The 14,026-nt window shown below is 60.0% G+C and overlaps 2 protein-coding genes across 7 annotated transcripts in view; one reads left to right on the top strand and one right to left on the bottom strand.

Annotated features, from left to right (window-relative positions):
* Nucleotides 1–672: 672 nt before the first annotated feature.
* On the top strand, nucleotides 673–4,385 carry LYL1 (LYL1 basic helix-loop-helix family member). Its single transcript, XM_079918007.1, has 4 exons — nucleotides 673–1,304; nucleotides 2,213–2,565; nucleotides 2,649–2,740; nucleotides 3,588–4,385. The coding sequence occupies exons 2-4, from the start codon at nucleotides 2,234–2,236 to the stop codon at nucleotides 4,001–4,003; spliced, it is 840 nt and encodes a 279-aa protein (XP_079774133.1). The 5' UTR covers nucleotides 673–1,304; nucleotides 2,213–2,233; the 3' UTR covers nucleotides 4,004–4,385.
* A 1,601-nt stretch (nucleotides 4,386–5,986) lies between these two features.
* The window catches only part of NFIX (nuclear factor I X), a gene marked incomplete at its 5' end in the record, with an annotated part of 97,112 nt that continues 89,072 nt past the window's right edge, over nucleotides 5,987–14,026 (bottom strand). For all 6 annotated transcript variants that reach the window (XM_079919046.1, XM_079919045.1, XM_079919048.1 and 3 more), the window contains 2 exons: nucleotides 5,987–8,761; nucleotides 13,409–13,500. In XM_079919046.1, coding sequence (XP_079775172.1) covers nucleotides 13,429–13,500 — 72 coding nt within the window. In that variant the 3' untranslated portion in view covers nucleotides 5,987–8,761; nucleotides 13,409–13,428. The remainder of the gene's footprint in view (nucleotides 8,762–13,408; nucleotides 13,501–14,026) is intronic.

Raw genomic sequence — 14,026 nt, 5'->3', positions numbered from 1 at the left:
TCGGTGCTGGGGGGCAGCTGAGGGCCTGCCTGGGGCTCCTGCAGTCGCCCAGATATGCACTGGGCAAAGTACGACTGACCTGCTGGGAGGTTGCTGGGGATAAGGGACAGTGTTATGCTGACAGTGTCACTGCTTACGTTGTGGTACCCAGCACCCCTCCCTTTGTGAGGCCCAGCAGGAACTTGAGCTTTACCACCATTCCAAGATATTTACCCAATGCCTCTTTATCACTGTCCACCCTGAAGTGGACCCCACTGTGGGATGAGGGCCAAGGACCTCTGAGTTGGGGCTATGTGATCCTGTGACGTGGAGGCCCAGGATTGTGGGGACCTGCTGGGGAGGCACCTATTAGAAGGTTCTGCCAGCTCTGGCATGGGAGGAAATCTCCCCCAGCTGCGGCACTTCCCCTCACTCTCCTGGGCCTGGAAAGGTGGTGTGGATAGTGCACGGGGAGGGGGGGGCGCCCAAGACACCTGCCTAGGCTGGACACCCAAGGCCAAACTGTCAGAACTGCCCTCCAGTCAGTGCCCCACTCCAGGGTGGGGTTGGCAGAAAGGCGGGGAAGCACTCTGTAGAAAGAGGAACCAGGCAGGGTGAGGAGAGAAGGGGGCCCCTGGGTCACGAGGCCCCAGCAGGGCCGGAAAGAGCTCTCCTCCACCCCCATCAGCACGGACACAGCAAGGGGTATTCAAAGCTGGAGGACAGACCCAAGTGACATAGGGACCACTGCATCCATCCCTGCCTCAGTGTCCCTTCTGCATGCAACTGGGCACCTCACTCCTAGGGGTGTGCACCCTGGCTGGGATCCTTCAGTGCCTGGGGGGATGGAAGGTGAGGCCTTGAGGGGTGACAGTCAGTCCTGCATGTGCCGGCTGGGGGCGGGGACTTGAGGCCCGCGCTAGGAGATCCCCGCCCGCTGGTTTCCTCCGGGGTCAGCCCGGCTCCTTATCAGGCGCGGCCAGGCAGCCAGGCACTTATCTGCACTGGCCCAGCATCCTCCGGCCGCTGCGCCAGGGGTGAGAGGGAGGAAACCCGGCCGCCAGGGGCGGGGAGAGGGCAGGCGGCCCGGAGCTGCTCACTTTCCCTGGAGGGACCTACCCTGTTGCCACCGCCGCCGCGGTGGCCCTTGGGAGCCAAGGAAGCGGGGCGGCCTGATGCTGCGGCCCAAACAGGGCCTCCGGCCGCCAGCAGCACGCAGCGCAGAGGCCCGAGCGCGCGGCGGTGCCTTGCCTGAAGTCGGAACCACATCCTGGACCTGAAGGACAGAGTCACGGCCATCAGCAGGCATCCGGAGCAGTGCTGGGGTAAGAGTGGCGTGGGCCTGAAATTGGGGGATCCCGGACCCGCCTACATTCATTCATTCGTTCCTTCCTTCATTCATCTAGGGGGCCCACTAAGTGAGAGACTAGGCCTAGCTAGGGAAGACAGGGCAGAGGGGCCAGGAAACCCAGACATTGCTGGGACACACCAGGCCATGAGGCCAAGAGTGAACAGGGATATGGAAGCAGGGTGCAAAGGGGTGGATACTGATGGGGGGTGGGGAGGACACAAGAGCCAGAGGGAGGATTGGGGCATGACTGTGCTGGGCAGTAGGGTTAGCATCTGGAGTCAATGTCAGCAGTGGGGTCACAGGGGACATTTTCAGTGGGTGGGGGCGTGGTCACTGGAGTGATTATGGAGGACTTTCAGAGTCTGACATGGAGACAATGGGAAAGAGCCTCAGGGTTATAGCTGAGGGCCACATGGTCAGCCAGGGGGCAGTGATCAGTGAAGGGTCAGTCAATCGTGGAGGGATTCCAAGGTCCATGGTGTCCATGAAGGGTCTTGGGATCAGATCTGAGGGTTTAAGGGGCACCCTGTGGTCAAAGGGTCCATCATGGGCTCCCTGCCTTGCCCTTCCCTCCAGGCGAGAGGGGATTCTGGAAGAAGGGAAATTTGCTCAGGGGCTCTACAACTAAGGCCTCATGGGTCACAGACAGCTCAGAAGCAGCATTGCTGAGCTCAGTGCTGCCCAGCACCTCAGTGGGCACCTCCTGTCCTTGTGTTGGACCCCCTCCCATGTCCTGGTAGTTTCTGGGCCCACCCTGCATCTGCCTTTGCCCACTGAACTGCCACCCCCTCCAGTCTTCCTCCCATTTGAGGGCTCTGTTGGGCTAAGGGTGGGGGGTGGCTTCTGATTCCCCCCTCCCCGCTGGCTTCCTTCCTCCCACAGGTGAGCACCCCCTCGGGGTCCATGTGCCCGCCCGAGGCCCAGGCAGAGGTGGGCCCCACCATGACCGAGAAGGCCAAGATGGTGTGTGCCCCCAGCCCAGTGCCTGCCCCGCCCCCAAAGCCTGCCTCGCCTGGGCCCCCAAAGGCGGAGGAGGTGGGCCACAGAGGCTCCTCGCCACCCAGGCTGCCCCCTGGCGTGCCAGTGATCAGCCTGGGCCACACCAGGCCCCCAGGGGCAGCCATGGCCACCACGGAACTAAGCACCCTCCGTCCCCCGCTGCTGCAACTCTCCACCCTGGGAACCGCCCCAGCGCCCCTGGCCCTGCATTACCACCCTCACCCCTTCCTCAACAGGTCAGTGGGGGACTGGGGCCTGGGGGGAATCCGGGGTCAGGGTCCTTACCCACAAGGCATTAGTGACCCACGACCCCTTACAGCCTCTACATTGGGCCGGCAGGACCTTTCAGCATCTTCCCTAGCAGCCGGCTGAAGCGGAGACCAAGCCATTGTGAGCTGGAGCTGGCTGAGGGTGAGTATGGCTTTGTGTTCGCCCAGCCACCTCTGCTGGGGCCCACGTCTGTCACATAGCCTTCCGCAGGGAAAGGTTATGTGACATCGCACACAGACATACACAGGACAGCCCACACAGGGGCTCAGTACTCAGGCAGGTTACGCCCACGTGCAAAACCCCAGAAAAATGGCCAGTTCCACACAAGCACAGCCACCCAACGAGCCACAGAGGGTCGCGGCAAGACACAGCATGGCATGGGGGCTTCAAAATGACAGCCACGCACATGCGCAGGCACACAGGAAACAGCCACGGGACAGCAACCATCCAAGAGACAGCCACACAAGAGAGAGAGTCACAGGACCGCAACCACAGCCACTGAGGTCCATGGCCACACAGGAATTAGCCACACAACCACACGGCAATGATCACACACCACAGCCATTTAGATATACCAGGAGTTCACAGGGCCACCTGAGACATGAACGGCACCACAATCACTGGGAGAGAAACTCTCAGAATGAGAATGAGGACCATAGGGACAGCTGCCCGGACCGGCAGCCACACTCCCTAGAGAATTTCAGCCCTTAACATCAAGGTGTAGACAGAGGTACAGAAGGCTTCAGTTGTCTGCAGCTTGGGCCTGTGACAGTCCTTGTCTAGGCAGCTTAGAGGTGGGGCTGCGGGGGCTGCTAACTGGCAGGAGGGCTACACGTGGATCCTACGTGTGTATCCCTTGGGTGGAGAAAGGCCGAGCTCCCCGCCGGGGATGAAGTCCCATGAGGGTGCTGGGAGTCTGGAGTAAGGGCAGGTAGGGGTGCCTGCCTCCCCCGGGCCATGGCGCCAACCCTGCCACTCCTGTCCTCAGGGCACCAGCCCCAGAAGGTGGCCCGGCGCGTGTTCACCAACAGTCGGGAGCGCTGGCGGCAGCAGAACGTGAACGGCGCCTTCGCCGAGCTCAGGAAACTGCTGCCAACGCACCCGCCCGACCGGAAGCTGAGCAAGAACGAGGTGCTCCGCCTGGCCATGAAATACATTGGCTTCCTGGTGCGGCTGCTGCGCGACCAGGCAGCGGCTCTGGCCGCAGGCTCCGCCCCTCCAGGGCCCCGCAAACGGCCGGCGCACCGAGCCCTGGACGACGGCGCCCGCCGCGGGCCTTGTCGCAAGGCCGAGGTGGTGGCGCGCCCGCAGCCCGCGCCCCCAGGCGGCCCCGATGGCAGCCCCGGTGGGGCGGGCCGACCCATCAAGACAGAAAAAGCGGCTGTGAGTCCGGAGGTGCGATGACCTCCACGGTGTCGCCTCTGAGCCGAAGGGCACTGGGAACTCAGCCCAGGGCCGTCCAGGAAGGGGCGGACGACGCTCAGCGCCTGCTGTGGAGATAACTCCCCCGAAGAAGGACCAGTGAAGAGTCCCCTACAGGGGAAAGGGCCCGGGGGTCTGGAAGGGCGACCGTCGCCCCCAGGGGCCCTGCAGACCCTTTTATCGCCCACCGCCCGCTGGAAGTGGCCTTGTCCGCGTACCCCTCCCGGGGGAGAGGCCCGGGAACCAACACGTCATCGGAGCGGTCATCGGACCCAAGTGGTGCCGCATTTTTACGTGCTGGGGTCACCGAGGGAGGTGGGGAGGGACCGGAGAGCCTACTCCTTTCTCACCGGCGCCCCCTCCCGGAGACCAAAAGATACGCGCTCCTCGACGGTAGCGGCCGCCGGCCTGGCTGGAGGAGAGAGGCGCAGAATCCGTGCGGCGGCCCCCCCCGCCCCGACCGATCCCGAAACTGTCCCGCACGATCGCGTTAGCGAAGGCTCAGACGCTCTTGCTTTTGTTTTTCTTTATTTCTTTATTTCACATACACATTAGCCATTCAATGGAGAAGCCGGAGAGAGTCAGGCAAAGATGGTATAACAGAAGCGCAGTGACGGGGGCGGGTTGGGGTGGGGCGGGGCGGAGAGGGAACGTACGGGCTGGCTGCCTACTTGCATTCCGCTAGGACACTGAAAACCCAGAAAACAAAACAGACAGTAAACTACCCTTGTTTCTTATGTATCTCAGTGCAGAGACGGGGGTGGAGGGCAGAGAGGGGGAGACCAGGCTGAAGGAAGAGGAGCGGAGGGACGGGGACGCTAAGGGGGAAGCACACCAAATCCATTAGTACTATATATAGAGATACTCGTATATACTGCGTTTCTTAGCCTAAGAAGAAACTTGTTTGACGGGACGGGCGGCCTTTGCGGTCCGCGATGCTGGTGCTGGTCGGGCGCACGGATCTCCCGGGGCCGAAGCGGGGCTGGCCCAGGCTGGCTTGCGGGGGGAGGGGGGCGCCCCAAGGGTGGGTGGGGGGGAGCAGAGGCGGGGCTGGGGTGCCCCTCGGGCTCTCGATTGGGGGACGAAAGTTCTCGTGACTTTATTGCTCCTTTATTTTCTCTCGTGTGTGTGTGTGTCGGGGGGGAGTGTCCGTTCAGCACGGTCGGGGTGGGGAAGTGGTGGGTCGTCTGAGCCACCCGGCCCCTCTGGGACCCAGAGCGCGGCGTCCGCTCCGCCAGCACGGGGGTGAGAACAAGGCACTAGGTCGGCCGGCCAGCGCGGGGGCGGGTGTGTAAGGCAGTCGACGGGGTTGGTTGCAGGGTAAGGATGGGGCTGTGTGCGGGGCCGTGTGCGTGCGTGCGTGCGTGCGCGGGCCTGGGCGAATCGACCTGTCAGCTTGGCTGGTCCTGTCCTGGAGCGTCGAGCCTTCCCCGTACTCCCCGGAGGGTGACCGGGGTGGGGGTGGGAGGGTGATGTTGAGTCGCGGGCGCCGGGGAAGCGGTGGGGGGCGGGGGAGGGGAGAAACTACCAACTTGCTGAGCGCGCTCCTGATAATGCTGGTGAGGGTCAAGTTGGCGTCTGGCTCAAAGAAGGACGCTCGGGTTGGAGAGGGAGGGAGGGGACGTTTGTTCGTTGGCATTGACCTCTGCGGGGGAGGGGCTGGGGACCCGCCGCCGCGCCCCCGGGCCCGGACGGGGATGGGGCGAGGAGGGGGCGCTGGGCCCCGGGGAGGGGGCGCCCGGGGAGACCCGCGGCCAGAGCAGCCCGCCGCCGGGCGCACGCCGCTGTCCCGTTCCGTTAAACTCAACAAAGAAGGGATATGCGTGTTCCTAACAAGTGCAGGATATTTAATTGATTCATAAACTTATGTATAATAGTTTGTGGGTTTTTTAAAACGTACTTTATAATGTAAGAAGCACCAGGGTTTTTATGTTGAATTATCTTTAAAATAATTTTCTCTCGTCCTTTTCCTTTTTGATCTTGTGTTGGTTTTTTAATGTCGAGGTGTTGTTTTTTTATTTTTCAATTCTAAAATGTGAACGTTTCCTTCAGCCCTCCCACCGAAACCGAGAACGAACGACGAAACAAATAAAAACCCCAGATCATCCTCGTCAACGCAGGAAAACGACTTAAAAAAAAAAAAAAAGAACAAAAAAAAAAAAAAGGAAAAAACACTCAGCTTTCGTTACCCCCGCACAAGGCGGGGCAGGCCCGGTTCTTTTAGCGTCCCCAGAGCCGCGAGGACATTACAACAAAAATAGAATTTTTTTTCTTAATCTCTTAACATACAAAGATAGGAAAACTCTCTGATGCATTGCACTTGGTTCAATGAAAAAAAAAAAAAAGTTCATTTCCCCCATATATATTTTTTGTGGGTTTTTTCTCTTCTAACACGTCCCCACATCTCCTGTCGCCCTCGTCGCCCCTCGCCTGCCCCTCACAACAACACTTAGGAAAGGAGCGGCCCCCAACCCCCGTGCCCACCCCGGCAGCCCTGCAGGGCGCGCTCCCGCCCCGGCCCAGCTGGCCTGCAGCTTCCGACCTCGCCTGGGCGGGCGCCCCGCAGACCCCCGCCCCCGAGGACCCACCGCGCCCGCGGCCCCGATTGTCTTCGAGGGAAGGGGCGTGTGCGGCCGGGCAGGGGGGCAGGGGTCCCTTCTGCTCCCCTCTCAGCTCTGACCCTGTTTAGCCAACCAAACTGAAAAATCATTGCACTTTGACCGCGCGTCACGCCCGGCCCACCCGGCCCCCCACCCCCCGCCCTACTCCCCACGACCCCCAGGCTCCCGCGGATTCCCCTATCCCCTGCTTCTCAGACCCGGTCCTCCTCGAGGGCTGCACGCGGATGGGGGAGGGGCTTCGCTCAACTTCCAACAAAAGCCACCCCTGGGGCCAGCCACCTTGTGGCTTCCAGCTGGGGAGGAGGCACCACTCAAGCTGGCCCCTTTTGCCCCAGGTAAGAGCTCTCCTCTCCTCTCCAGCCACCTCCCTCCCCTCCTTCCCTCCCTTTGCTTGGGGCCACAGCCTCACAAACTAGATTCACAATAAATAAAGCCCATAACCCACCCCTATGTGGTGCAACGTTGGGTTGATTGACTTTCAGAGGATCCTGACCTGTGCTTTGTGTTTTCATACAGTTAAGAAGGAGAGAGAAAGAGAGAGAGAGAGGCACAAGGACTCCAGAAGGGGGCCAAGATGCAGGGAGGAGGGAGTAAGGCACAGAAAGACAAGCCAGAGGGGCCAAGTCACACCCTGGAGGCGGGCTGGGCGTGCTCTTGCTCCCCTCCCTCCCAGGGGGGCTTCTGAAGACCCTCTGGACAGGCCCCCAACCATCCCTTGGGGGAGGAGGGGGCTGTGGTGGTGGTGGTGGGGGAGAGCTACTTCTTGTGGTGTGTTACCAAATTGTTCCCAAGTTGCTCAAATGGAGGAGTTCCCAACTGCAACAGCAAAAGACCGAAACAATGAATGCCCCACCCCTAAATAAAGAGTAAAGACATTACAGCTGAAATCCAGAGAGAAGTGGCCATGGGGGTGGCGTGGGGGAAAGGGGAGGCAGAGAAAGCTCCAAAACACTTTTGAAAAAGGACGACACCCAACACCCTCCAAAGGAACTGAAAGTCGGCAAGCAGGACGCCTACCTAGCGCGGGTGGCGGTTTAGCCAACGGCAGCGGCGGCTGCCTCGTCCTCCTCGCTCGACTCCGGGGTCCCCTTTCTGCTCCACTCTCCGGCCCGGCCACAGCAGGGCTGTCTGCGTAGGGGCAGGGGCAGGGACCGATGGGGCGGAGCGAGGGCACCTGCATGCGGGGCTGGGGTGTGGGGGCAACCTGGGGCCCACCTCCCCTCACGTGTAGCATGTCAGGACGGTGACCTTCCTGGCCTGCCTTGGGAGGGAGGGAAGAGGGGACCTGTCCCAGGCTGGGATGGGCTGTCTAGAGCATTCCGACCTTTTCCTATGGACTGTACAGAGGGGTTTGGGGCCCGGGGAACTGCCCCTGCAGCTCAGGGTCGGGTGGTAGAACACCCTCCATTCTGGGAGCACAAAACTAGCTCCGGGAGATGCCCCCTGCCCAGCCGGGGTTGGGGGGCTTCTAGCCCGAGGGTGGGGCAGAGGGACATCGCGAGGCTACCCTGCCTCACCCGGTCCAGAGCAGCTGGGGGAAGAAGCCAGAGGCAAAGGCAGTGAGGGAGGGAGGGGGTGGAGTCTGGAGGGGAGAGCCCTCTGGATCTGCACCCCATCATCTTTACAAGCTGGTCCTCTGAGCTCCCTAGTGAAGCTCCGGCCCTAGTCGAGGGTGGGGTTCCCCTAGGAAGGGTGAGGGTGGGGGACAGGCCCCTTCAGAATTGTGCTGGTTGCTTTGTTTGGGGATTTTGCTCCTTCCCCAGAAGGCCGGGACGGGATGTGGGGGGAGGAAGGCAGTTCTGCATCCTTTCTTTCTGTCCTCTACTTGACAGAGTCCGTTTTGCATGTTTCTTTCTGCTTGGCTGCTGGTGCACAGCTCCACCGAGACCTCTTCTGAGGCTCTCCGAGAACTGAGCTGCTTCTGGGGGCCTGCAGGGGTCCCCGGGCTGGAGGAGAGAAGGGCTGAGTGGCTGACGACGTCTAATTTTTGCTTTTCGGTGGGGCTGGGCTGGGCTGGGGGATTTTTTTCCACGTCTCAAAATTTCTTCTCCCCCCTTTTGAGGAACCTCTTCTTTTCATTTTGCCATTTCTTTTGTCGATCTTATCAGAGGAACCAGGACTGAAATGGGACGAAAAAAGAGGCGACATTGAGAATAGCAGGGGCAGGTCCCTTCTTGCTCCCACCTGGTCCTGTGACTCCAGGCTGGTTCCTGAGGCCCCTGGAGGGTCCAGCTCCAGCAGAGCCAAGGACACCAACACCTCGTGCAGAGGTACATCCCCACTCTGTCGGTCCCTCCTATGGGGATCCTGACCCCCCAGGAGACCCTGCCTCCGGTGCTGGAGTCCAGCTGGCCTTCTCGTGGGTACCGTGCCCAGCGGGTGAACCCCGTGGCTGGCACTGGCACAAGCACAGACCTGGGATCTGGCCATGTTTCCAATTGTTTAGGTTTTTGTGTGGGTCCTGGAGGGTGGGGGAGGATGCCAGGCTACAGCTTTTGTCCCCAGAGGGGTTTGGGGAGTGGCGTGGGGGGTAGCCCAGCTTCTTGCTGAGTTTTCTTTCTGTCTCTTTGGATTAAAAGCAGAAATTCCCATCTGCATAGCTCAGCTAAGGTCCCACAGCCTGAAAGTCTGGGGAGGGGTGGGTACCACATGGCTTCAGTCCCTAGCAGTACCAGGCCTGGGGGAAGGGATCAGTAGCCCAGTGGGCTTGATCTTCTACCCTCCTGGACGCCACGCCCTGTGGAAGACCTGAGGCTCCCTCGGGTGGGCATCGCTTCCCTCAGGGTGCCAGCAGGGGGCGCCGCCTTCCCACAAACAGGATCTGGCAGCCACTCAGTACAAAACACACCTAGGGTGGACCCCTGGGAACTGGGCTGCCTGGCAGAACCCTCCACAAAAGGCTCTGGCCCCACCTCATGGCCAAGGGGCGGGGCAGGGGGGTTCTACTCTGGTCTACAGTGCCTGGGTATGTCTGGTTGTACCCTCGGGGCAAAATGGTGGTGGGTGGTCCCTGAAGATGCATCTTGGGGCCTCTCTCCGGCTCAGGGTCACAGACTCAGATCTGCAGAGGCCAAGCAGAGCTAACTACAGAGCATGCACCTGGTGCGGACTCATTCTATCCTCACTCCAACCCTGCACAGAAGCCAGGTGAAGAGAGGGTGGCTGAACTGCCCAAGGCCACACAGCCCACAGGGCCAAGCTGGGACTCAAATGCAGGGGGCAGCTCAAACTCAACGCTCCTAACTGCTATGTGTGGCGTGTTCACAGGGAGGCAGGGTCTGTGGTGACCAGGACACCAGCACCTTTCCAAGGCTGTGGCCAAGGCTGCCACATCAGGGTGAGGGCCTAGGGTGGCTAGATCAGCCAAATTTTAAAAAGAAGCTTGAGGGGCTTCCCTGGCCGTCCAGTGGTTAAGACTCTGAGCTTCCAATGCAGGGGGTGCGGGTTCGATCCCTGGTCGGGGAACTAAGATCCCACATGCCATGTGGTACGGCCAAAAATAAATTAATTTATTAATTTGAAAAAAAAAAAAGCAGCAGCTTGAAAGTCCAGACAATTTCATGTGAAATTTTTCCAATATTTGAAACACTTGTCTTGGTCACACAGATTATGCCTACAGCCCTCAGGCTCTGGTTTGGAACCGCAGGCCACGGTCCACCATGAGATGGAGACATCCAGTTTTAGAGTTAGAAAGGGCCTTGGTTATATGAGATCATAGATGCTTACTAACCCTATCGTGGCAGTCATTTCGTGATGTATGTAAGTCAAGTCATGATGTTGTACACTTGAAACTTATACAATGCTATATGTCAATTATCTCTCAATGAAACTGGAAAAAAGAAGAAAGACAGGGCCTCGGAGATCATCTAGAACTTTCTGGGACAATGGAAATATTCTCTATTTGTGCTGTCCAGTGCAGTAGCCACTAACAATGCATGGCTTCTAGGCTCTTGAAATATGGCTAGTGTGACCAAGGGACTAAATTTTTCTCTAGTTATTTACTTTAAACAGCCACATGTGGCCAGTGGCTACCACACTGGATATGGAGGAGGGCAGATGGAGGGCATTTGGAAACACGGGGGTTTGGGGTTGCCACAATGACTGGGGGCACTGCTAGCATTTACTGGGTGGGCAGAGATACTACACTTCCTGCCATGTACTGGACAACATGCAGAGAGGAGACCTGCCCTCCTTTGATGGAGCTCCTGGAGCACCTGCCCGAAGTTCAACCCCATCGACTGATTTTAGGCCAAATGGAGGCTCATGGGGGCCTAGCAAGGTGTGGGGGAAACCCGGGCCTGAGGCATTCTCAGAGTGGCTGGGGGAGGGCTGGTTCAGCCGCCAGCTCCCAGGCTTCGGTCCTGGCCGGAGGAACAGGGAAGCTGCCCGGGTGAGCCCCCTGTCCCTGCAGGCTCGGGTGTTAGTGTTCTCTGGGACACCCCCACACACACACACCTTCCCGAGGGGAGACTACACCAGAACCCTTACACCATCACCCTGGCTGCGAGCCTGCCCCTCCCCCTTCCTGTGAGGGAAAAGAGGCCGGGGACAACCAGCGCAGGGAGGACCTGCTTGGCCTCGATGCCCTTGGCAGGCCAAGCCAAGGCCCCAGACTGGCCCCGTTGGGGTCTCCTGAGCTGCACAGTGGCGGGGGGCGGGGGGACGTGCTCAGATTGAGGGGCCCTCCCCTCAGAGGAGGAAGACTCTGGTTTCAGGCCTGGAGTCAGGGACAAAGACAACTCCGACGGGACTCCCCGGTGCCTCCCCACGGGTCCCAGAGATGGGGGATCTGCTGGCAAGCACAGAGCGGCTTTTTCTGCTCACCCCTCCCTGTTTCCTGAGCCAGGTCCAAAATTGATTAAAACTAAGTAAAAAACGCTGCCCAGGGAATGACAAAATTGGTAAAATTCTCTTTTCTTCCCTCGTTCTATTGTTCTCTCTCCATCTGGTGCTCCAGAGATCAGCTAAAGTCACTGGTTACTGTGGAAACCGCCCCCCACTGGACCCCCTGCGCCCGCCGCAGCCGCCTGCCTGCCCCCAGGCCCGAGGGCTCCCCGCTCGCTCGGCTTGTCCGACTCCGGCCCCCCAACCCCCATCCCCAGACACACCTGCCTGCTCAGGGCCCCGGCCCAAGGCTCCTTGTAGGAACAAGGGGAAGAAAAACTGTTTCCCAAACTTGCCTCAGATTCTGAGTTGGCCCCAACATCCAAGCAAAGTGAGCAGAGAAAGTGAAGAAGGGAAAGCATGTGGAAGCGGAAATGGGGTGAATGGGGAGGGCTCATGGCAGTGGTCCCCGAGAGTGAGCAAGCGCATATACAGTCAGAGCTGCAGGGCGGACAGCGGGAGGGAGGGTGGGCAGGCAGGGGCACCAGAGCCCTGCCGCCTGGTGCCAGCCCAGAGCCAGGAGGGGAGGCCCTCCTGCTGTCCCTTCCTCTGGCACCCCCTCCTGCCCTCTACCAGCAGGGCTCTCTTGGCCTCCCTGGCACAGAGCGGAGGGGGCTGGCTCCAGCCCCTGCTCGGAGCCATTGTTTTTCTTCTCAACACCCCCAAGTTCAAGTTCATCTGGGTGTTACATCATGTCTGGTTGCTCCTGGAAACCAGACGGGTCAGACGTGACTCTGGGGAAAGGGGGTGGGAAGCTGGAGGGGGTTGAAGTTCTCCTCCCCTCCCCTCCTTGCCACTAGGGAGCTCTGAAGTTTGAAGTTTGACAAAGTTTTTTGGCTTTTTTTTTTTTTTTTTTTTTTTAGGGAGGGAAAGGAAAAGGGAAAAAAACAAAACCTTAAACCACACACACAAGACTTCCATCCACCAACTTTCTTTGGACTTGGGCCTCAGAGCAAAGAGGGAGCAGAAGCTGAAAGAGGTGTTCCCAGGGCTGAGGAAGCCTCCAAGGCCCTGGGCTCACAGGGTGTGTTTTTGTAAAATGTGCAAAAGAAAAAGATATTTGCATGCTCCCCTCCCCTCCATTCCCCAGAAGCCTCATACTGTAAAAGCTGCCTCTGCCCTGCTCCGGAGGCTGGTCCCTGTGCCCTGAGAGCCCTGGGCTCTACAGGCTATTCCCAGCCTCTTGGGGACAGGCACAGGGAGGAGAGGGCCTGCGTGCATGTGTGTGCAAAGATGCCTGTGCAAAACCAGGTCCAGGGGCCTCCAGCAGGAGGGCTGGAGGGGTGGCATTTCCTTGTGGGAACTGGGGGCAGATGGCAGCAGGACTGGGGGCTCCAGCAGCCTGGCCTCCCCTCTAACAGGATTCACAGGACGTGGGGGAGCCGCCCCTCCAGGGCGGCTTTGAGCCCTGCCTTACCCTCAGTGCCAGAGTCTCTGGGCACATAGCCCACCAGGCCGCTTCTGTCCCTCCTCCACCCCCAACCCAGCCCACCCAAAACCAAGGAAGAGGGGAGGGCCAGGGGCTAGGGCATCCAGCCGGAGCAAAAGGAGAGCAACAAGGCAGACCCTGTCCTCCTCCGGATGGAGCCTCCTGCTTCCATCTTTGCTTCCACCAGGCCTGGCCCAGAGCGCCTCTAGCCTTGGGTCCTTGGCTGCCTTCCCCAGGGCCAGGGCTGTCAGAGCTAATTATCCAATTAGCTGATTAGCCAGGGGGCCTGGGGGCTGCCTGGGGAGGCAGGCTCAGCTGGGCATGCAAAAGCCTGAGCCTTCCAGCCCTGCCCCAGCCTCTTCTCCCGGACTGCCCCAAGGATCCCTGCCTCCTCCCGGACACCAAGATGCCCCCACCCCTGCCTGCATCCACCTGGTGGGCAGGGCCTCCTACCTGAGACTGCTGTGGGATGTTCAGAAAGTTGCCGTCCCGGGGTCCGATGCTGACAAACCGGTTGGCAGAGGAGGCGCCTGTCGTTGCGAATGCTGTGGGGAGCAGGGGAGAGAGGGAGAGACCCCGTGAGGACTTGGAGCCTGCCCGGGCACTGCCCTTTGGGACTGCTGAGAGAGGGAGAGACTAGGTTAGACCACGTTGCCTGGGCTTAAGCTGGCAGTGGGAAGGACAGGCCCGAGGGGCCCCCTCCTCCTCTCACTGGACCAGGAGCACACAGTCCCCCACCCCTGGCACTCCGTTGCAGCCAGGCATCCTCTTTCATGGCCCTGGAGGCTATAGCTGAGGCCCCATGGGCCCACTTCTGTCCCCTAAACAGGCACTAGGCAGGGCCAGGGATACCCCTCATCCCAGAGCACCCGAAGCAAATACCCTCGCTTTCCTACCGGCCCTCTTGGGTCTGGAGAAGAGGGAGCCGGGGAGGGCGGGAGTTCTGGCAGACCGGCCCCATCCTGCTTGGAGAAGGCCATCTCAGCCAGGCCACCCCTCCAACTGGGGTGCCTAGTTGGGTGCTACACCACTTAACACTCTGGACCCAAGGATGGGGCCGGTGGTTTGGGA

The sequence above is a fragment of the Stenella coeruleoalba genome (assembly GCF_951394435.1).
Source record: "Stenella coeruleoalba genome assembly, chromosome: 3".
Classification (NCBI taxonomy): Eukaryota; Metazoa; Chordata; class Mammalia; order Artiodactyla; family Delphinidae; genus Stenella; species Stenella coeruleoalba.
Note: the sequence above shows the minus strand (reverse complement) of the source record. Positions and strands in the feature narration are given on the sequence as shown.